The sequence below is a fragment of the Grammomys surdaster genome, unplaced genomic scaffold, assembly GCF_004785775.1.
Source record: "Grammomys surdaster isolate TR1022 unplaced genomic scaffold, NIH_TR_1.0 128, whole genome shotgun sequence".
Classification (NCBI taxonomy): Eukaryota; Metazoa; Chordata; class Mammalia; order Rodentia; family Muridae; genus Grammomys; species Grammomys surdaster.
Window position 1 is genome coordinate 2,829,610 of NW_021604586.1, and position 21,798 is coordinate 2,851,407.

The following is a 21,798-nucleotide window of genomic DNA, read 5'->3' on the forward strand; positions in this document are numbered from 1 at the left end:
AGAGAGAGAGAGAGAGAGAGAGAGAGAGAGAGAGAGAGAGAGAGAGAGAGAGAGAGAGCTGAGCAATGCTAAGCTGGCGCCCAGCATTGGAGGCTTGCTCTGCCCCTGGAGAATAAGTCCTTTTGATCCATGGGCAGTCACTCATTAAACAGGGCCCTCTCCCTGAAAACTCTGCCTCTATAAGGCCAAGTAGTTCAAGCTTTCTGAGAGAGAAGGAGGCATTGGCCCTGACCTTGTCGGTACAAGGGAAAGTCTCCCAGGGAGAGTTTCCAAGTCTAGAGTTCAGCTTGCTGTAGAGATGTCTGCCCCCAGGAGGCACATGGAGCTTTGCTTCTTCCAGGAGGTTCTGGGTCCCCACCCTCTCTGAACAAAGGAGGATGGGGTAGAGAACAGAGAGCACAGAAGGCTCTTCCTGGTGGGTCCTCACCCCAGCCTGTGTGCGGCAGGCCCATGAAAACAGGGCCCCACCTCAGAAGGGGTTACTCCCCAGCTGGCGAGGGACACGGACACGGTGTTCATTGGCTCAGGTTATCTTCCGGGTTAACAGGACCTGTCTCGAGTGTGCCGAGGGGCGGAAAGGGGACATCTAAATACACATTGGTGGGAAAGTGATATAAATGGGGATAGTTCAAGGGTCCCGCCTGTCCCCATCTACCTTGCTTGGACCATCACCCCCAGGACCGGAGAAGTCGGTGAATTTACTTCTTTAAAACGTCAGTCTATTCCCTTAGAAATGGATTTAATTTTATTATCTGGCTAAGATGCCTTTTATGCCTGGAGGGATCCATCTCACCCATGAGCAACAGCGTGATTTTATTGCAATTATTGCTATTGGAATTGCAGTGGTTAGCCCTGATTTATCAGCGCCCAGTCTGTGTGCTGCGTTTACACTTTATTTTTGGAGTTTTATCCTGAGGACTAAACCTAAGAACTCAAACATGTTAGGCAAGGACTCTGTAGACCCCCTAGCCCTCTTTTTTGATTAATATTTTTTATTGATTCTGTGTGAATTTCCCATCATGCACCATTTCTCACCCCTTCATATCCACCCTCTGCCCTGGCAACCTCCTCACTAAAAGAAAACAAAACTAAAAATATGTTAAAGTTTAATATACATATATTTATATTTTTATTATTCTTATTTAATATATTTAATATTAAATATTATGTAAATATAGTATAAATTTTATAGTAAAATACAAATTGTATATATTAAATATCTTATTTAATAGGGTATATATGTGTATACACACACACACACACACACACACACACACATATATATCCTGGGCCCTGAGGGCTAGCTCAGAGTCCTGGATCTGTGACGGGGTAGAAGCTGAGTTGCTCATCCTGCCAGCTCTCCTGTGCCCAAGGCACCAGGGCCAGCTCTCCGTCTTTGCCCAGGCAATGGGCAGGGCCAGGTCTTCCTCTCTCATAAGCTTCAGGCCTGCTCACCCAAGTCCCTAACCCTCCTTTTCAAGTTATACTTTGTGATAAGGTCTTACCAAGGTGCTCAAGCTGTCTCTAAACCACTCTGGAACATTCAAGCTTTGAATTTGAGATCCTCCTCCCGCAGCTCCTGTGTGGCTCTGATTATAGGCCCGGCCACCACGCCCAGCTATATTGCCTCTTTAAATCCTCAACCTCCCTCCCCACTCCCTCCCCCAGAACTAAATGATGATTGTCCCCATTTTTTTTTTACCCAATGAAATTGGGAACAGAGGCCAAGACCTGTGTTTGAAAATAGGGTTGTAACATGTTTGCATGAAGACAGGTATGTATTTGCTCAGCTGGACAATATGGCTGGTCCTGGTCTCAACCAGAAGGCCAAGAAGCTGAGGGTCTTTGACCTTTTGAAGACTCTAAGCAGGGACTGGAGGCTCAAGAAAGGACCTAAGATGAGTTAACTCCAGTGAAATCATGATTAAAATGTCTTTTTTTGTCAAAAAAAAATATCATGCATCTTGTTATTGATCCTATTCTCCATTAATCTTATAAATTCAAACAGAGATAATTGGTGTTTAATTAAAACCTTAAGTATATTTCAATAGAGAACATTTTTAAATGATGAAAATGAAAACTCGAGGAAACCTACCTGTCTTGTGGAATTGTTTTGATGTGTCTCAGCTGGTCCTGCCAAGCAACCGCCATGATGCTCATCCTACCTTAGACACTACTGCCACCTGGTGTCTGAGTGCAGAATTGCAGGCTTGGTACTTGCACTGCCCCTGGAGGGTGTTGACTTACATAGATACATGCTCTTGTATGAAGTAGTTACAGCTGGCTGCACGTCAGCCTTCTTTTATCTGTGCCTCCCCGGTATCTACTGTGTTCATGACCTTTAAGCTGCTTTTGTTATAACCAGGTTAACAATGGCAACTCTGATAACACAGCGACATTAGATATGGATGAATATGATTCCTGAGTATGACTCAGAACTAGCTTGTACAAACATCAGCCTCCCACTCTTTAACTGCACCGTTCCACACGCCATATTTTGACCTCCATATTTTAACCCTTACCTTCCCTCAACTCTCCTCAGAGTGTGCTCACGACTCGTCATTTCTGGAATTTTCTAGGTGTTCCCCCGCCTGCCTGCTGCTTCTGACTTTACTACTCCCTATGCTCAGAAGACCCTCTCTCTATCTCTAACTTCTGAACTTAGTCTTCAGACATCAGACCAGGGTCAACAGTCACAAAGAGCAGTGTTGTACAGCCGTGTCTGGAGATGGGGACAATATGGGTTTGAGTCTCATTTTCATCTGTTTAAGAGCAGTGACCAGAGCCAGCTTGCTTAATACTGGACGGCTGTGGTTCTACCCATTAAACAAACAAACAAACAAACAAACTCAGAATATTTTTTTATAAGTCCCATTCCCAGCACCATTTAAAAGTATAAAGAGGTTCAGGAGAGTCACTCAGCAAAGCCGGGCACCCAGGGGAGCCTTGAAGTATGTGGTAACCGGCAACAAAGGTGTAAGCCTTGCTCAGTGCCTGCCCAGTGGTAAATGGCTTCGACAGTTATCCTTGCTTGCAGAGAAAACCAGATCTCCTTCCTCCATTAAAAACAATGCAAGTTTCCTCGTCACCTGCCCGCCTCGCTCCATTACCCAAGGTTTCTCCAATATTGCTAAGTTTCCCCAGCTGTAAGTCACAACCATTTGCCTGAACCAGGCTAAGCAATGATGCTATTCTGGGCAAGGTTGCTTTTGGGCTAATCTTGCATGATCAGGCAGCTTTGCACTGGTACCTAACACTAGTGGGTTGATCACCAAAGGGTGTCAGGGTGTCTCCAATAGGCTTTCTCCATGCCTTTCAGACAGTCTCAAATGTCACTTTATTCCTCTGAACAGGTAGTCGATAGTGACAGACCCGAAGGGTCCAAGTTCCGGCTCACCGGGAAGGGAGTGGATCAAGACCCTAAAGGAACCTTCCGGATCAATGAGAATACAGGAAGCGTCTCCGTGACACGGACCCTGGACAGAGAAGCGATCGCTACTTACCAAGTGAGTCCTGGGTGCCTGCTCACCCCGTGTATAGAGATATGGATTTCAGAGCGATTTCTTCCCACTGAGCCAATTATTTCCGTACCTCATCAAACCCGAGGAAGTGTGGCTCGAGGTGCTTCTGGGAAAACAGAAGTGGAGCATAACAGTGAGGGGCCCCTAGCTCATCAGCAAAGCCACCAAGCCTGTGCCACTCTTTGGGTTGTAGAGACCAAAGGAGAAAGATACCAGAGGCGGGGGAGGTCAAAACCCTGAGGCCAAGCCTGGCTTTCAGAGGCCTGTGGCTCTGACTAACTGTGATAAGTACAAAGCCTCAGACAAGATAATCCTGCTTTTAGACATTTATCCTGATGAAATCTGGAGGAGTTAGTGCAGTTTTGTACAATGTAGGCCATGGTCCTTAGGGTGGGCGTTGCTAAGGAGTGAGCTTCAGGAGGGTGCTTGCATCAGGGTGTTAACGAAGGCAGCCCCCTGCAGCAGTTAAGATACCACGCAGGGGGCTGGAGTGAGCTCAGTGGTCGAGCACACTTGCTGCTCTTCCAGAGTCTGACTTTAGTTGCCAGTAGCCCTGACAAGCAGCTCATGAGCACCCGTAACTCCAGCTCCAGGGGAGCCAATGCCTTCTCCTGACCTCCACAGGCACTGTATGCATGTGTGCGTGTGTGTGCTCGCGCTCACACACACACACACACACACACACACACACATACAGGAACACACACGAACACATACAGAGAGAAACAGAAAACAAATCTTTAAAATATCTGTGAAGAAGTATAGTGTTGAAACAGAGTAGTTACATGGAAACATTCAAGACAAAAAAACAGAAGACAGGCACATATGATGTCCTTGTTATGAAGTGTTTGCACGCATTAGGACAGGTGTGCCTTTAGAGCCACAGTAAAAGAAAAATCAAGGAAATGTATAAAATTAAATACCCAGATGTGAATACAAAAAGTAAATACAGAAAAAGTCATTGATGCTTAGAATGGGTGTCTCCTTGGGAACTATGGTATTCATTTTGTCGCCATGGTTGCTCGAAGAGGCTGCACAAACCGTGAACTCTCTGTGAATGTACCCTGTGCTGGGGACTTGTTTTAAGCGTGTAGTTTGTTTCATGTAATTCGATTCTCAGAACAGTTGATAAGTAAATTACATTACTGTCTTATTTTCTAATGAGGAAATAGCGTTTGACTTGTGAGTAATGGAGGGCTTGTTTGTTACCAGCTGGGATTTCAATCTTGGAGGGCTTCTCCCTAGTTTGGGCTCTTTGTTGGGTTCATACACATGGTTCCATCGATTAAAATCACGTAAAAAGGAAGAAAAAAGGAGAAAAATCGGGGTTAGCGGTTGTGTTCGAGGCTGTGGACTTGGCATTGCCCCTCCCCCGCCCACTCACCTTTTTCTATGTGGATTTTAGTAAAAAAATGTCAGACCATGGTCATGGGAGGCATCTGCTGTTGCCCACATGTTGTGCTGTGGGATCCCTGTCTGCTAGCAGGTTCCATGTCTCCAAGCATCATGAGTCTTGGTCCCAGGAAGATGGACGCCTCCAAGTTCTTTTACCAGGGGCTTTCTGAACCTTTTATGAACAGGAGAAAGCAGCAGTCAGCGTGTAGCAAAGATGAGCTGTCTGCACCAAGGGGAAGTCTAGCTGTTGAAAAAATTTGATGCTAGGCCCACAGGAGTCATTGACTGTGACAATAACCAGGAAGGACTTGGCCTGTGTCTGTGAGAAGAGAGGCCCCACTTTCTCTCCCCACACCTGTCATTTGATATACGTGAGGTTTCAAAACCAAGGAACCGAGGCGGAGTCTGGTGAATTCGATCATTTTTGAGCTCAGTGGCTAAGAGTTCAGAGATCAAAAAAGCAAACTAAGAAACAGCAACTCTGTCACACAGATCTCAGCAGCCACGTTTCTCCCCAGCCTCGTGAGCTAAGACAACCCTCTCTAATCTTGCCGTTATTTCTTCCACGAGGCGCAGAGAATAGTAGGCGCCTCTCCATACAAGGCAAAATGGGTTTCTTTCCGCGGCGAACACTTGGCACAATGCCCAGCATGGAGCGGATACTCCTAAATCAGGGCCACTCTCGGGCGGCATCGTTTTCCCGAACGTTTTAAGTTCTACAGTTTTCTAGCACGTTTGACCTGGTGGCATACATCCGACAAACACAAGGTCTGATGTAAACAGGAGTTGTGGTTGTGCTGTCCCTTCATGAAGCATCAAAGGGATTTGGGGGTGAAACCAGAGCTATTAAGTGAAGAGAATGAGATCTCCCAGGGAGCTTCTGGACCCTGAAAGCTCAGGTTACGAGACTCGGGAATGACAGTTGGTGAGCTGTCTTTCGAGGTGCCGCCTACAGACATTAAAGAATAAAAAGTGTTGTATCCAAGGCCATGTTGATGTTTGTGGGATCCAGGGTTAGTTTATAGAATATCATCCTGCTGGGAGCCTGTAATATCCAGGTAAAGACTCTTAAGTGCCACATGCTTGGCCCACCTTAGTGTGAGCTTCCATCTTAGGTGACAGTGGTCTTTACCTCCAGGTGCAATGAAAAAGGTCCACGGAGGTAGACTTTTGGGGACAGTCACAGCAGCCTTTGGGGTTCAGGTCATCAGGCTGAATTAAACCACCCACAGCCTGTGGTTGAATTGTTTCAGAAACTCCAGCTGAAGGCGTCTCCCAGAACCTCCAGATTGTATCACAGCCATGAGATGTGTTGTAGGGCCCCCACCCATCTGCAGGTCCCATACCACTGAGCATCATGCATTTTGGTCCCAGGAGGACAAGGATGAGGATGGCAAAGCCGTCACCTTTGACTCTTGGGGGACTTTGCTCCACACAGCCTTGGCAGCCTGGGTTCTCATGTCTCCCCAAGCCCCAGCTCTTCCCTTCAGTCTCCCGTCTGTTTCCCTCTCTCCCTGAGGAGGAGCCAGGTGACTGTTGTAAGACAGTCATAAGGATGGTGTATACCCTGTCCATTGTAAACTCTCTTGGGAAGTAACTTCTTGTCTTGAAGACTGAGGCCAGATCCATTCTGGTTGTGACGAGTTGGCATGGCTGGGAACTGAGTGGCTTCTTCAAAGCGTACATCCTACGTCTCCATATCCCCCAGGCTTTACCTTCTCTTCTCCCAAGCTTCAGAAGCAGAGAGTGTGTGGGTGTGTGTGTTGACATCATAATTGCTCTAATATAGCTGTTGTTTGTTTTGGCGTTAAATAACACTGTTCATATGCAAGCACAGGTCTGGGAGCCAACAGTTCCCCCAAATCTAACCAGAAGGCACTCTGATGGAAGTCAAGGGGGCTGGAGGATAAGACATTACTTTAGATACAGTCGTCCCTGACCCTAAATGAATACCAGTATTAAAAGCTACCATTTTTTAAACACTGAACTGCAGATAGCTTGGAACTTCTCCCTGTGCATACCCTTATCTGTCTCACACAAGAGGCAGGAGAAGCAGAGTTGCCAAGAACAAGGAGCAGAGCAGGCCTCCTGTTATCCTGGGTACCTAGGAGGCTGAGGCAGAAGGATCACAGACTGAAGACCAGTTAGAGTTGCAGAGAGAATTCAAAACCAGTCTGGACAATCCAATGAGCTCCTGTCTCAAATAACAACTTAGAAAGGAGGCTGGAGATACAGTTCAGTGGTAGAGGCACCTGCCTAGCACATGCGGACCCTGTTCAGTTGGAAGAAGGAAGGCTAGAAGGATGGAGAGAGGAAGGAAGGAAGGAAGGAAGGAAGGAAGGAAGGAAGGAAGGAAGGAAGGAAGGGAGAGAAAGGAAGGAAGGAGTTAGGGAGAAGGAGCAGGAAAGATTAAAAGAGAAAGGGAAGGGAGAGAGGAGGGAGAGAGGAAGGGGGAGAGGGGAAAGAGAAAGGGAGAAAAGAGGGAGGGAGAGAGGAAGGGAGAGAGGGGAGGGAGAGAGTAGAGACAGGGAGGGAGGAGGGAGACAGGGCAGGAGGAGGGAGAGAGGGAGAGGGGAGAGAAGGGAGAGAGGAAGGAGGGAGGGAGGGCAGGAGATTGAGAGGAAAGAAGAAAGAAGGAAACAGGTGTTACCAACTTCTTCAAGGATTCAAAGTGGATGTGTATTAGATTCAAGATCCATACCAGCTTCCCAACAGCTCCAAAGCTTTGCTTATAAGTCCCCTCTTCCCGCTTTCATCCCCAGCTAGACTTCAACACCAGATCCAAGCTCCTTAGCCTCTTTCCTAGGACCTATCTGAATTGGGATCAATGACGCTGAAGTTCCAACCCGTTCTGTGACTGACTGGCACTCTACCACAGTCCCCTGCCCCAGTGCCCAGAAGGGCTTCCTGTGGTTCTGACCTGAAGTGGCACCTGGCAAGATAATTTAGCTCTTGCAGTCTTGGAAGCTGACATATTAATGCAAAGCCTCCTGAAATATCACTCATTATTATGCGTTTTGCCAGTGTTTGAGTGATTTGTGAACTCCTCATTGGAATAAAGTACTGTAAATGATTCATGAATGACCAAGTTTATGAAATTCTATAAAAATATTAGCGGGTGGTAATGATTCTCTCTCACTGTGAATGGAATCTGCTGGCTGCTAATTTGTCAATATGGGAGGACAGGAATGGAGTGGGAGACAGGCAGTTAGGCAAGTGAGAGTCCTGGTGGAAGGCTCTCGATGGTCTCCACAGGGGGTATGAGGCAAGACAGGAAGCACGGCAGATCCATGTAAAGGGTACATGTCACCCTGACCAGGTCCGCATAGTAGGAGTTGGACAGATAACTGGGTAAGAGGAGAGGGGAGTGTTGGGAGAGAAAATGGGAACTGACTTTACTGTGTACCTACTGTTTCCCTGACTGCCTACTAGGATCTATCAGTTGCTTTTTTTTGTCGATACTACAAAACACATGACAAGAAGCAACTTAAGGGTAGAGGGGTATGTTCCGGCTTACAGTCTGAGGGAATCATTTTACGTTCAAGCCATTCTAATCCTTGACACACACAGATCTATAAAGAATGTTTATTATATTTACTTGATAATAAATATGTTGGCTGAAGACCAAAGGCATTTCCAAGATGTAGTGTTATACTGATGTCCAACATTGCCTGAACATTTACGGTATGCCAGGGCCCACCGTAAATATTTATCATTATCTCATTTAATCTCACAAATAGGAGCTTGATGCTTATGTGTGTGGCTTTGCTTGTTGTTGTGGCAAAAGTGCCTGACAAAGACAACTTAGAGATGGGGTTACTTTGACTTTCGGTTTGAGGAGATAAGTTCTGTCATTCTGGGGAAAGCATGGCCGTGTGAACAAGAAGCATCTGAGCACATTCCATTCACAGTCAAGGAGCAGAGAGGGATGGAAGCTCAGACCCCTTGATTCAATTCTGGATCCCAGCCCATGACATGGTGACTCCTACATCAAGATGGGTCTTTCCTTCCATGTTAAAGTCTTTGGAAACACCCTTGCACATGAACCTAGAGGTGAGACTCCTGGGTGATTCCAAAGCCAGTCAGTCTGACAATCTGTTGCATGATGTATACAGAACAGAACCTGGGGCTCCTGGGTTCTTGATCTCTGTCTTAGTTGCTTTCCTATCTCTGTTACACGCCTAATACAATAAGTAAGGCAACTTATCAAAGACATCTTTTAGCTGGGTCTATGGCTTCAGAGGTTTGGAGTCCGTAAGTGAAGAGCAAAGGCATGGTGGCGGGGTGGCTGAGAGTTCACATCTTGATCCACGAGGAGGAGCTAGGAGTGTACACTGGGAATGGCGGAAGTCTTTTGAAACTTCAAAGCCTAGTCCTACACCTCACCTCCTCCAATTAGCGCCATACCTCCTAATCCTTCCAACAATCCCACCAACCAGAGACCAAGTGTTCAAATAGACGAGCCTATGGGGGCCATTCTCATCCAAACCACCACAGCCTCGGGACATAGGAAGACCTCTGCATCAAACACATCTTCACATTTCCTCCTAAGCAACTTATTCTCCTCTGAACCAAGTTCTTGGTCAGATTTTGATTCTATGGTTAAGGACATGGCCATAAAATCAGGATATTCCCAGCACTTAAGTTTCCTTGCCTGTAGGTCTTCCTCCAGTCATGGCCTCTGCCTTACTTCTAACCAAAGCATACCTCCAAGACAATTCAACACAAGGTGATTGAATATGAAAAAGGCTGCTTCCATCTGGATATAGACCTACCTTAAATACCAAGACCATAAGACATGTGGGAGATACAGATACATCCAGGCTAGAGAGTTATTTTGGGTGTTATCTTGTTTATAATGATGTTCATGGCATGCCTGGGTGATGCACCTAACACTTTAACAGGATTGAACTATCCTTGGTGATATTTGAATTTGGAAAACTCCCAAGTTTCCGCTGTGGGGACAGCATTATAAGTCTTCTTCATCCTCTAGTCTGGTCATCTCTTTGACTATTTTGAGGTCACCAACAAAGTCTCCTTTGCGGTCTTTACAAAGAGAATGGATGTGTCAAAGGATGTAAGTACCGAAAAGACTTGCCACTAGGTCCAAGTAACCAGGCTGGTACTTGGTGTCATGGCAGGAAATATCCATTAATTTCAATGCAATGCTTCTCAGCCTGAGCCCTAGTGACATTTGGGGCTGTCCTGAGCACTATAGGGTATTCAGTGGTCACACCTAAGTCTTAACAGTCAAATGTAATTCCAGAGTGTCCCAGTCGTCTTGGATTATAGGCAGAATGCCCCCACAGGAGAGCCATAGTAGCCACTGCTGATACCTAGGCATGCGGCCTTGAATCAACACTGCTCAGAACTACATGTGGCATCTCTTCTCTCTAGACCCTCTGCCTTTGCAAAGGTCAGCTTCAGCTTCATGTCCATCACTCCTATATCCGAGGTGCGTGTGGACACAGTTGTGTCCAGACCCACGCAGCTGATGGATCCCACACTCTAGCTGATGGATCCCAATACTCGTTCAATTTTCTGGGGTCAATAGTCCAGGACCTGGCCACCATCATCAACTGAGCATCTGTTGTGCCACAGTACAGATATGTTCCTAGTGGGAGCCAATGGGCAACAACACAGCTGATAGGCCAGATGACCAGTCCATACCTGCGACAGTACTATGTGTCTCCAATCCTGCCGGTTGGCACAAACAGCTCAGGTTGAGACCCAAGCTTTAGAGGCAGACCTACCAAGCTTCAAGTTTCAACTTTGCTGCTGGATGAACCATTTGAAGTTCCCATTCTTGTGCATGCAGAAAGGTTGAGTATTCTCCATTTCATATGCATTCCCATCTTGTCTTACCTTGGGCATTATTTGATTCTCAGCCTCTGTTGCCTCTTTCCTAGGATGAGAATGATCATCACAGCAGCATCTCCCAATGACGTAAAAGATGTAAGTGGACTGTGCAGGTAGGCAGTCTGCCATTGGGAGCCACCTGTCACATACCAGCTTAACAGCTTAAGCCCGGGGCAAGTGAAATAGGTGTAAAGAAATGCTAGGGCCCAGGTAGCAGTTAAGCAGGTAAACGCTGGAGATGCTGTCTTGGCAGACACATCTGTTAGGGAAGCCATCAAGAATGTGTCCCTCGATCTACACTATTACCTGGGAACTAGTTAGAAGTATTTGCCCACGTCTACTGGGGCATAAACATTGGAGCAGGTCCCACATCAATGAGCAGTTTTAACTCATCTTCCAGAGATTTTGGAACATCCTGTAGAACACGGGTCTAAGACAGCTCCAGGCTGAGCTGCTGGCTCAGTCAGGTAAATGCTCACCACTAAAGTGTCAGGATGCTTGATTCCAAGTACCCACAGAAAGAGCCAGACATGGTGGTACATGATTGTCACCCCAGCACTGGAGAGACAGAAGCAGGTAGATCCTCGGGGCTCCCTGAGTAGCCATCCTAGCAAAATTGATGACTTCTAGATCCCAGCCAGAGACCCCTGTCTAAAAACAACAAGTGTGTGCATCCTGAAATACAATTGAAATTGACCCCCTAGGTCCACTGGTATATCTGCACAGATATGTTAACATGTCCTTGCTCACACACAGGCACACACATATGCGTGCACACACATACACAGAGAGAGAGAGAGAGAGAGACAGAGACAGAGACAGAGAGACAGAGACAGAGAGAGACAGAGAGACAGACAGAGAGACAGAGACAGAGAGAGACAGAGAGACAGAGAGAGACAGAGACAGAGAGACAGACAGAGAGACAGAGAGAGAGAGAGAGAGAGAGAGAGAGAGAGAGAGAGAGAGAGAGAGCTCCTACACATTTGAATCTCTCCAATTTAATTACTTCCTTATTTCGCCCCAGTGAATGACCTCTGAGCCCGTTCCAGTGCAACCCTTCCTGGATTCCACTCCGTGCTAACTTTGCTTGTTGTAGTAGATGCTTCCCTCTGAAATTAGAAACCCCTCCACCCAACCCACAGATGCAATGCTTTGTTGCTTTAAAGACTCCTGAGAACAGGGCAGCTGTGTCCCAGGTTTCTTTCCTCCATCCCTGTCTAGACATCAGATGGCTGTGAAATGCCACAGGCCTGAGTACTTGCTTGTTTCAGGGAAAGCAGACTTCAGGCCCAGAGACAAAGGCATTTTTCCTAAGACTAAAGCCATACTGGAGATAATTCTGGGTAGGAGGAAGCCGGCCTGAATTCAGCAAGGCCAGCATTTCCACCTTAAAGGTCTGTGACCTTCAAGGTGGCATTTGTAGTTCTCAGACTTTGCTGCTGTTAGAATCACCCTGGGGAGCTTTTGAACTCCCCACCCTGTGTGCTCAGGCCACGTTTGAAAGCAATTAAGTCAGAATGTCTTGGAGTGTAACCGAGCTCCAGTGTGCTCCATAAAACTCTCAGGGTGTGCTACCGCAAAGCCATGTTGAAGGGGCACTGAGTTAATATTACACACCTACATCTCGGTTTACTCACAATTAGGAACAAGGACAACGACACCTGTTACAGAGGCCAGATGTGACTGCCCAGTGAGGTAGCTCAGGAGTTTCTAACATATTTAGAGAAAAATCATCGTATTTTCCCTCTCTCCACTGCTGACTCTCGCCAGATAACCAAGGAAAAGTACTTTCTAACTCTCCCTAAACACAGACACTTAAAAAATAGACGTCAGAGAGACAATGTGATAAACAAACGAGCCATTATCTTCTGGCTGCTTAAGGAGAAGTAATTCATGATTTGTCCAAGGCTTCTCCCAGCCCCAGCTCCTGAGAGCATCTCCGTTGGACTCTTTCTACTCCGGGGCTCCCCACCTGTCTGAGCCTTCATTTGGCAGCCTGGCCTTATCTGCTGGATGCAGCTGGTGAAACTGAGGCATGGAGAGGTTAAACAGCATCCCCGCCGCAGCCACCGCACACCTGGATTAGACTGCCCAGGGCCTCCTGGCTGATTATGTATTTGGTTCACTAAGCAAAGCTGCCTCCTCGCTCCGGGCTGTGGAAACAGATTTCTTCTGAATTTCATTAGTGCAATGTCCTGCAAGAGGCTCAGCTCTCCTGGCGGCAGGCGAGGAGATTCTGCATCCTTCAGCCTCTCTCTAGCCTCCATCCTTGGATGGAGAGCCTTGTGTGTCAGCCTCCTGGCTGGCACTCCAGATATCATGCATGTCCAGAGATCCAATTCAGGCCAGGATGGCTTGATTGTCTTTCTCGCCTTCGTTGCCTAACTGCAGCATGACTGGCGTTGCCTTGGCTGTTGTTTTGTGTTATGAATATGTGTACTGAAGGGGAGGCTGGTACGTAACACAGCAAGTCTGTAGAGGTCAGAGGACACCTTCGGGTGTCAATCATTGTGCACACCAGGCCAATTGGCCCACAAACTTCCAAGATTTTCCTGTCTCCACCTCCCATCTCCCTCTCAGAGTACTAGGATTACAGACACCCATACATGGGCTCTGGGGATTCGATCTCAGGTCCTCAAGCTTGAGCAACAAGCTCCCTCTCCTTAGCATCCTTTCTTCAACCCCATCCAGTGATACATCAGAACTGGAAGAGCCTTAGAGCCAGACTGCCAATCGCTCAATCCACAAAGAAGCCAAATGAAGTCACTTCCGACTTCTCCAACTCCGTCTCTCAAAACATGCCATCGAAACTTAATTTTATCCCTAGAAAAATAAATATGGCAGCCACTCTGCTGGATCTAGGTCCTACACATATATGCAGACAGAGCCTATATCCCAGCTCCCACCACCCAATTGACAACTACTGCCTTCATCAATATGCATGAGGTGTCTCCAGTTCAATTGTGTAGTACTGAGCAGACCAGGGACCTGAGCTGTGTACTGGGCAGAGAGGAGCAGAAGAAAGCAAACACGGGGAATGGCCTTGAACTGTTGCTCTGGAAGGGCGTTTGAGGACCTGGAAGGAAGAAAATAACTGGCACTACTTTTATGAGAGATTCCCCTAGGCTAAATTTGAAGCCGAATAGACCAATATAAAAAGACCCAGTAAGAATCTGGCCTTAAGCATTACTGCTGTAGGGGTCAGGGTCAAAGGTTAGCTCAACTAGAAAGCAAACCCCTCCAAAGGGTCATCTGCACCACTGTGGCATGAGAAGGGTTAGACTTTGGGGGATTCCCAATGTGAGGCCCTTCCCATGACCCAAAGGGATGGTAGTGTGGGAGTTAGCCAGCAGTGTGGAAGCTACTGGTGATGAGAAGCCCTTGCCAAGCCAACCTCGAGTCTCCAGGGAAATACCTAGGGCTATGGTAGGCACTGAGTACCCTCCGAGGAGGGTAGGCATGTCAGAGTTTAGCCACAGGGATCACTACAAAACTGTTTCACTTGACCCCACGCTGATGGCTCCCAGCTAAGGATGACTACTCAGTTTTGCCCCATGCTTAGGACTGCAATAACACATTGCCCTGCAGGACTGGGCCCCGAAGCTGAGAACAGCTCAGGTTTATTCCCTCAGCTGTATCTGAGTCTTGAATGAACATAAGCCCTGTGATCAGATCTACCACAGTAGAATCCTCTGCTTGCTGTTGTAAAGTTTAGTCTGGCTTTGTCATGCACCAGACTGTCCTGCGACAAAGATCAGGGACAAGAATTGACTTGGGGAGTTTATGAGGGCTTCAGGAGGCACATACTCAGAGAAATTGAGATGGATTAGGGACAAAACTTCCCTACCATCACAAATTTAAAACAAAAAAGAAGCAGTAAGCCAGGAGCCAGGACAAGAAGATGGTGGGAAGAGTCCTGTCACCTCAGAGAAGTGCACGCAGGTATGGATAATGGGGAAAGGTTCAGGACAAGGCAGGAAATGATGGGTAGGGAAGAAGATGGGGCATGTACTCTGAGGGATTTAATTCAACCATCTTGTGATGAGAGATCACAAGATTTTGGCAACCGTAGGCACAAGACTCCCGTGATCAGTTTAGGTCCCCTTGGGGGCCATTTTGTTTGGTGTACCAAAGGTGGGAAACATGGAGTTGAATTTCTGGGACTCCAAAGCCAGATTGACATGTGTCAGGTAAGGGTCTTTTTCCACCTGGGAACATGGGATGGGGTGGGGGTTAGCCCCAGCTACCAAAAGGATATGACATGCTGAACAGCAGTAGATCTGGGAGGGGTTCATCGGACAGGCCCTGCAAGGTAAGATAGGAGCTTAGATTTTTATTCTAAGAGATGCCTTGATCTCCCGGGGTTTGCAGGAAGGAAGTGCCATCCAATTTGTGTTTCCGGATGATACAATTTATTTGAGCAAGTCAACAATAACGTTCAAATTGCTATGAAATAGAAATTAATTCGAAAACGCATTCATTTGTTGAAAACCCACTGCCTGCGAGAGTAAAGAAACATCTTTGCCTCCCCAGAGCTCGGCCCCAGAAGGCTGTCTTTTATTGCTAGACCTGCAGGGGAGGGGCAGTGTTTTATGTATTGCCTGGTCCTCTGCAGCTACTCTGGCTGGATCTCCAGGCAAAAAAAAAAAAAAAAAAAAAATCTCTTAGAACTCCAGACTTTCACTTGGTGTGCAGGGGTTGTGCAGAGCTGTTCGCTGTTGATTCCTTTGATTGATTAGAATGCCTTTGAAGATCTTCTCGATAAGGAAGGCTTATCATTCCTCACAGTGAGGTGGAAGGCACCAAAAGGCCATTTCCATGTTCTTTTGGTTTCCTCTGAAGATGCAGATGTGGGCTGTATCCAGCTCCTTTCTGCCAAGTGCACGTCTCTCAGCACTGCCTTACAAAAACTCCAGCAAAGACTTAGAACCAGGTGTGGGTGACTCCGGGGTGTGTGTTCCTCCTCTTGCAAATCAAGCCAGGTAGAGAGCCCGGTTCTGAGGTGAATACTTGGAACTCTGAAGCTGGGATGGCAAAAGCAAACAGGGCTGAGTGAGACCTTTTCCGATGATGCTTAGCAAACAAAACATTAATGAAACCAGACTGGGCATGCTGACTTCCAGATGCTGAGGGGTTGGCTGCTCTGTGGAAGGTGATCTTCTGTGATGGCTAATTCTTAGAGTTAGAACCGGTATAGCGATAGCAGACTGGAGAGCCTAGCAAGGAGGCTATGAGCGGTCCACACTGCACTGCGCATGCTCGCTTGCCTTCTCTTTGTCCCGTTAGTACAGAACTTAATCATGGCCTCCACTGAGGTCTCAACTGAGGTCTCAGTCACTCCCGGTCAGTGTTTTGTTTGTTTGTATGTTTGTTTGTTTGTTTGTTTGTTTGTTTTGTTTCAGTCACCTGAGACTGGGCCATTGGTAGGACTATTTTGGGTCTCAAATAAAAGGAACTATGTGTCGAGAATGAACAGTCACGCAACGAAGCAGGCTTGAAAAGATGTCTTTCCCATGGTGATCAAGCCTCTGAGTCAGCGTAGAAAACGTATCTTGTCACTTTCCTCCTTGACTGGTATCCCACTCAGCTTCCTGTGTCATGAAAAGCTTTTATCTCTAGGAAGCCCCCTCCCCGCCCTGCCCCCCACCCACCACAGGCATGCACACAAAGGGTAGCAAATTGAAGGGGAAAATCTTTGGGGACAGTAAGCAGTATAGAGTAAGCTGGACCAATCTAGGCTCTGGGGAAATCAGGGAAGGGGAGAGGGCAGATTTCCGGTTCTGAGTCTGGACTGAGTCTGTGCAGAACTGGCTCTGTGAACACCATCCGCTGACCAATCGCTGGGCTCTTTCTGTAGTCCCTCATCTTCCTGGCTCCGACCTTCACCCAGTTCTCTAGATGTGAACTAGGTGGGAAGGATGAATAGAAGCGGCGTTGTTGGGAGCACAGACCATCTTGAATCTGCATCTGCCATCTCATCAGCTCTCAGGCCCACTCTCTGTGTTAGGCTCCATCTCTGATCCCCTTTTTCAGTTCAGTGGACTCTGAAGGGAAGATGCTCCTGCAGGCTCCCTGGAGAGATGGGAAAAGTGCAGTTGCCTTGGTAGGAACCAGGGACTACCCTCTGGTTCTTCCTTCACAGGACCAGGGGTGGTATTGGCTAAATCAGCTTCTCTGGCACTTTTCCTGACAGTCTGGGAACAACCAGTGCTCTTCCCACAGGACTCTCTTAAATGTTTTCTAAGTGTCCATGTACAGGGCATTGTCTTCAGGTGTGGGAGGAGAGGTGACTGGCCACTTGGGCTATTTAGGTTTTAGAGCCATATGCACTTAGAACAACCCTAAAACAGTCACCTTAGCACAAGATGAGACGCTACTCTCAGTCCACCAAGGGGCATCCGGTCACCAGAGATTCCAGGACAACTACATGGTATGTAAGCGGTGTTCTGCCAAGTGCTGACCCCAAGCTTACATAGGAAGGAGAGCCGTGGACATCAGGGGAGGGTACCTGGGAGGCCAGGTTCCTGCTCTAGTGACGTTGGGAGGAGTTGGGAAGAATGGGACCAAAATAATTGATATGGAACTCTAGAAGGACTTAGTAAAACCAAATCTTTAAGAAGAAAATTAAAAAGGAAAATGATGCAAAGAGCAAAGGGCAAGGCAGAGCCGGGAGTGCTTTAACAGTTAGGATATGATTCCATGCACTCCCAAGCCAGAGCTTCAGTGGGAAGCGCTCCACAAGACCAGGGAGCTTATCCTAGATGGGAGGAATTTGAACAAAATACTTACATAGTCTGCTCCCTAACCAAAGAGCTGGAAGATACAGATTAATTTTGTCTGCTTTTCATGAAGAGAAACTGAAATTTCAGAATATGTCAGCCAGGTAGTTACAGAGCCTGTGGTGAAAGATCCAAAGGAGGAACTCGCCTTCCCCCACACACACACACAGAGCCCCCTCCCCCACACTCCCTCTGTCACTCATTACTGAAAGGCCAGCTGCTCTCTGTAGACTAGTCATTCTCAACTGGGAGCAAAGCCAGCCTGCAGGGGACAGTTGATGGCACCCGGAGACACTCTGGCCAGTGTGGTGGAATTGCAGATGTTTTTGATGTCCAGTAGGTGAGTGCTAGAGCAGTTTCTAAACCCCCTGGACTCATAGGATAGCCCTTGCCCTAAGGAATAACTGAGCGTCGAGAAGTTAGAGTGGGGGTAGGACCCTGGCGTAAGCAGTACTAAAAGCCACCAGTGAACTCCCAGACAGCCATGTTGTAGGTCCACACCATTTAACCGTGCTGTGTTTCCTCTGACCGCCTGTCGCTCTAACGCCAGGCTCCCCTAAATTCTGAGCGGTGCCTATGGTTGTATGCTCCAGCCAGCACTTGCCAAAGCCCATGTTCAATTCTGCAAGGTGATTTTTTTTTTTTAATTTTCCCCATTACAGAAGATAGATTCCATTTCCTCACTCCTGGGGGAAAGCTAATTCTAGCAAAGGCCATTTGTCTTTGGTACCTGAGATCTAGATAATTTACTATGAGTTTATTGAAAATTATGTAGATATTATTCAGAAATACAATTTGCAGCTATACAGTACACTTAGGCAGATTATATTTTAAGCGTTAATGTATGTACCGAGGATATATGTTTGAATGTGCCCTGCTCAGAGATACTTTTTTATTTTTTAATAGCTCACTGCCTTTGAGATCTTCAACCCGGCCCACTGTGCAATGCATAGAGGAAGCTATCTCCAAATGGATATTTGTGTGACGGGTCCTGAGTTGTTACCATTCAGTGGCAGCTCAATCTCCTGATACTTTATATAGCTTTTGTGATAAGTTCAGAAATAATTTGCATTTAAATACATTTCAGATATTTAACTCGTGATTTCAAAACGGGCTTATTTTGAGCTCCGTAGACATGCGCTCCAGTCTCTGAAGTATATGGACACTCACTTCCCTGATTACATGAAGGAGTGGAGTGTTAATATAGAACAGCTTTTCCAAGCCTTTTATCTAAGTCTGAGAGCCGAGAGATGCTGAGAGACCGTCCACAGCATGCACACGCACTCGTGCACGTGCGTACACGCACACACACACTCACTTTTGGTCCTATATACACTGGAGAGTTCTCTGCTTCCTTTGAAGTAGTCAGGGCACGTTAAAGACCGCAATCAGTTTTTTATAACTCATACTGAGAACTAACATAGTAATGATCTCAGTGGACATGAGCACTTACTGCTCTTACGGCGGACCTGGGTTCGGGTCTCAGCACATACCTGGCCTCTCATGACCACCTGTACCTCTAGTTCCTGGGGGGCTCTAACAGAAGCCAGGCTTCAAAAAGCCCCAGCATGCATGTAATATACATTAATTCATATAAAAAGAATAAATCAATCACAAAAGATATTTCAAAGGCCCCTAGCTAAGAAATTTGTTTAAGCAAAAAATATTCCACACCTTAAAAAATAGGAAAAACAGCTGGCTGTGGTGACACACACTTGAATCCCAGCACTAGGGAGGCAGAGGCAGGAGGATCTTTGTGAGTTTGAGGCTAGCCTGGCCTACATAGTGAGTTTTAGGATAGCCAGGGTTATATAGGGAGATGCTGTCTCAAAGTGGGAAAAAAAGTCATCTATGGCTGGGGACTGCATGGAGTGTGACCAGCACTGGGCATCAGGCTCAGTTAACGTCAGTATCTTTCGATACTGATAAATTAACAGTGTTTTCTCCACGGACACTTTGGTGAGAGATTCAGACAGATGAAATGACTGCTCAGCCTCACGGGAGGGCAGAGGAGTGGGAGACAGCCCCAAGGGCTTCTGGATCACCATCCATTTGCTCACTGAGGCTCAGCTTCCTCTCCTTGAATCCCAGTTACTACGGCCATCTCTGCCTTACAGGGGTGTAGGCTGACGAGTATGCCAGACTTTGCTAGTAAAAGAATGGGCTGCTCTCAGCTCTTTGAGATGGCTCTTCTTGACATGAGACCCGGAAACTGCCTATGGTCATGTATGGGGATTTCTCTCTCCATCTTTAGGTGATTCTACGGCGACTCCAGGTTGAACAGGAGACCCTCTGTGTTTGTTATCTCACACCCTTGAGGGCTCTGGTCTCAGAAATAGCAGCTTATTCAAATAGTCCCTGTGTGCATCTCTTTGTGTGTACATGGGTGAGTGCCTGTGTGTGCATGTGTGTGTGGGCACACATGTAATTGTGTATGTCTATGTGTCTGCACATGTGTGCGTGTGCATGGGTATAGGTGTGTGTACATGGGTGTAGGTATGTGTGTGTACATGGGCATAGGTGTGTGTGTGCATGGATGTAGGTGTGTGTGTGTGTGTCTGTGTGTATACATGTGTGTGAAAGCCTTAAACGCTCTTTCATAGCACTGGCCTTCTCGTTCCATGAGTCAGGGTTCACCTCCAGACTAAACAAGCTCAGCTGGAGGATGTAGGTCCCTACCTCCCCTGGCCACCTTGGCTAGGAACCCTAGCACCATGCAGAAAAGGTTCATTTTATACGCTGCTGTGGACAGGAAACCAGCACCGTGCCACAGCTTGGTCACAGAGCGCTGGTTCTGGTGTGGTATTGACAAGCAATCTTCTTCTGTTCCACTGTAGTTGTGAATGGCACTGTCACGTGTTCCGACCTGAGCTGACGGCACAGTTTGAACTTAGAGTGAATCATGGATTCTGAACTTGAGGGATAGCCAGTACCCAATGTCCTCATTTGCACCTCAGTGACATGCTCAAGAAAAGCCCGCAAAGGCAAAACCGGGGCTAGGGCTCGAACCTCTCCTCCCACTTTCCACACAGCCCCATCGCCGTACTCACTGTTAAGCAGCCCTGCCCATGTTCTCAGGAGAAATAAAGGAAGACTTCAATAACCCGAGACCTGCAGCCACTCGGGTGCAAGTTATCACTCAGGGAGCGGGGGGTGGGGGGGGAGCGGTGACTTAGCAACTCATGTTGGAAATAAAAAAAGATGAATGAGAGGAAGAGATGAAGTTAGTGAGCCACCGTCCGGGTACTTTGTCATGGCTGTGTGAGGGAGAGGAGAAAACCCCTTTCCAAGCAGAGATTATATACCCAAAGACACCGGCAATTCAGTCCCCCAGAAGAGCCACTTGTCACCGTGAGACTCGCCTGGAAGACCTTGCTTCCACAGCCAGTCACTAGGAAGGTTTGACCTGAGCTGAGGACCTCAAGCTCTCCAGCTTGGTTTATGGTCTCTGGCTATGTAGCTGGCATGCTTCCTCTGTGGCTCTGAGATTTCCAGCCACTGACGTAGCAACTGATCCACCTCCTCTGACGAAGCGTGTCCATCCACAAAGGGAACGTCTGATTTCCACCTTCCCGACTCATTTATCCACACTCCTTGCTGGTATAAGAGTTCCTTAGGCAAGAGAAACGAGTCAAGGTTGGTTGTAAAGTTCGTGGTCGCCTCGGGGAGTTAGATCAGCAGAATCGAAAGTCCCTTAGAAGTGGGAGCTGTTATGTCTGGAGTCCGGAGATAACGCTTACAAGCATCTCTAGAAAGCCATTACTTTAGAGGACCATCTCCTGCACACCAATGCTGAGGAAGAGTCTGAGGATGCCCTCTAGGCCTGGCAGGAAAGAGAAGGCTAGCCCTGCTGCTGACTATCTCTAAAGCTAAGACATTCTCATTTTACCCACCCCTCCACCCCCTACCTGTTCCTCCTCTCTTCTCCCTCTGAGGGAGGCATCCTGCTGTACCACTAATGGTTGCAAATAAACACTCTGAGTCAAAGGCTACCAAGATTGGTGCACCCTTTCTTGACAGAACCCAGTGAGGTGGGTGCTACCGTTGCCCCCATATGGCTATTGTGAATACCGTGGCATTTCAGGGGGGTTAACTATCTCACACCACACTGGGGATAACAGATAGTACCTGTTATAGTCAAGACTTAAATCTTGGTACTTCATCTCCAGACTTGGCTGCCAAGTACCATCCCCAAATATGCCTCACAGCAGTCTGGCAGGCATGGGCTTGGTGTTTTTTGAGCA

At 47.3% G+C, this 21,798-nt stretch overlaps 1 protein-coding gene across 1 annotated transcript in view; it reads left to right on the plus strand.

Moving 5' to 3' along the window:
- The window catches only part of Cdh13 (cadherin 13), a 1,006,804-nt gene that overhangs the window by 558,829 nt on the left and 426,177 nt on the right, over window positions 1-21,798 (plus strand). Inside the window, exon 5 of the mRNA XM_028752897.1 lies at window positions 3,354-3,506. Coding sequence (XP_028608730.1) covers window positions 3,354-3,506 — 153 coding nt within the window. The remainder of the gene's footprint in view (window positions 1-3,353; window positions 3,507-21,798) is intronic.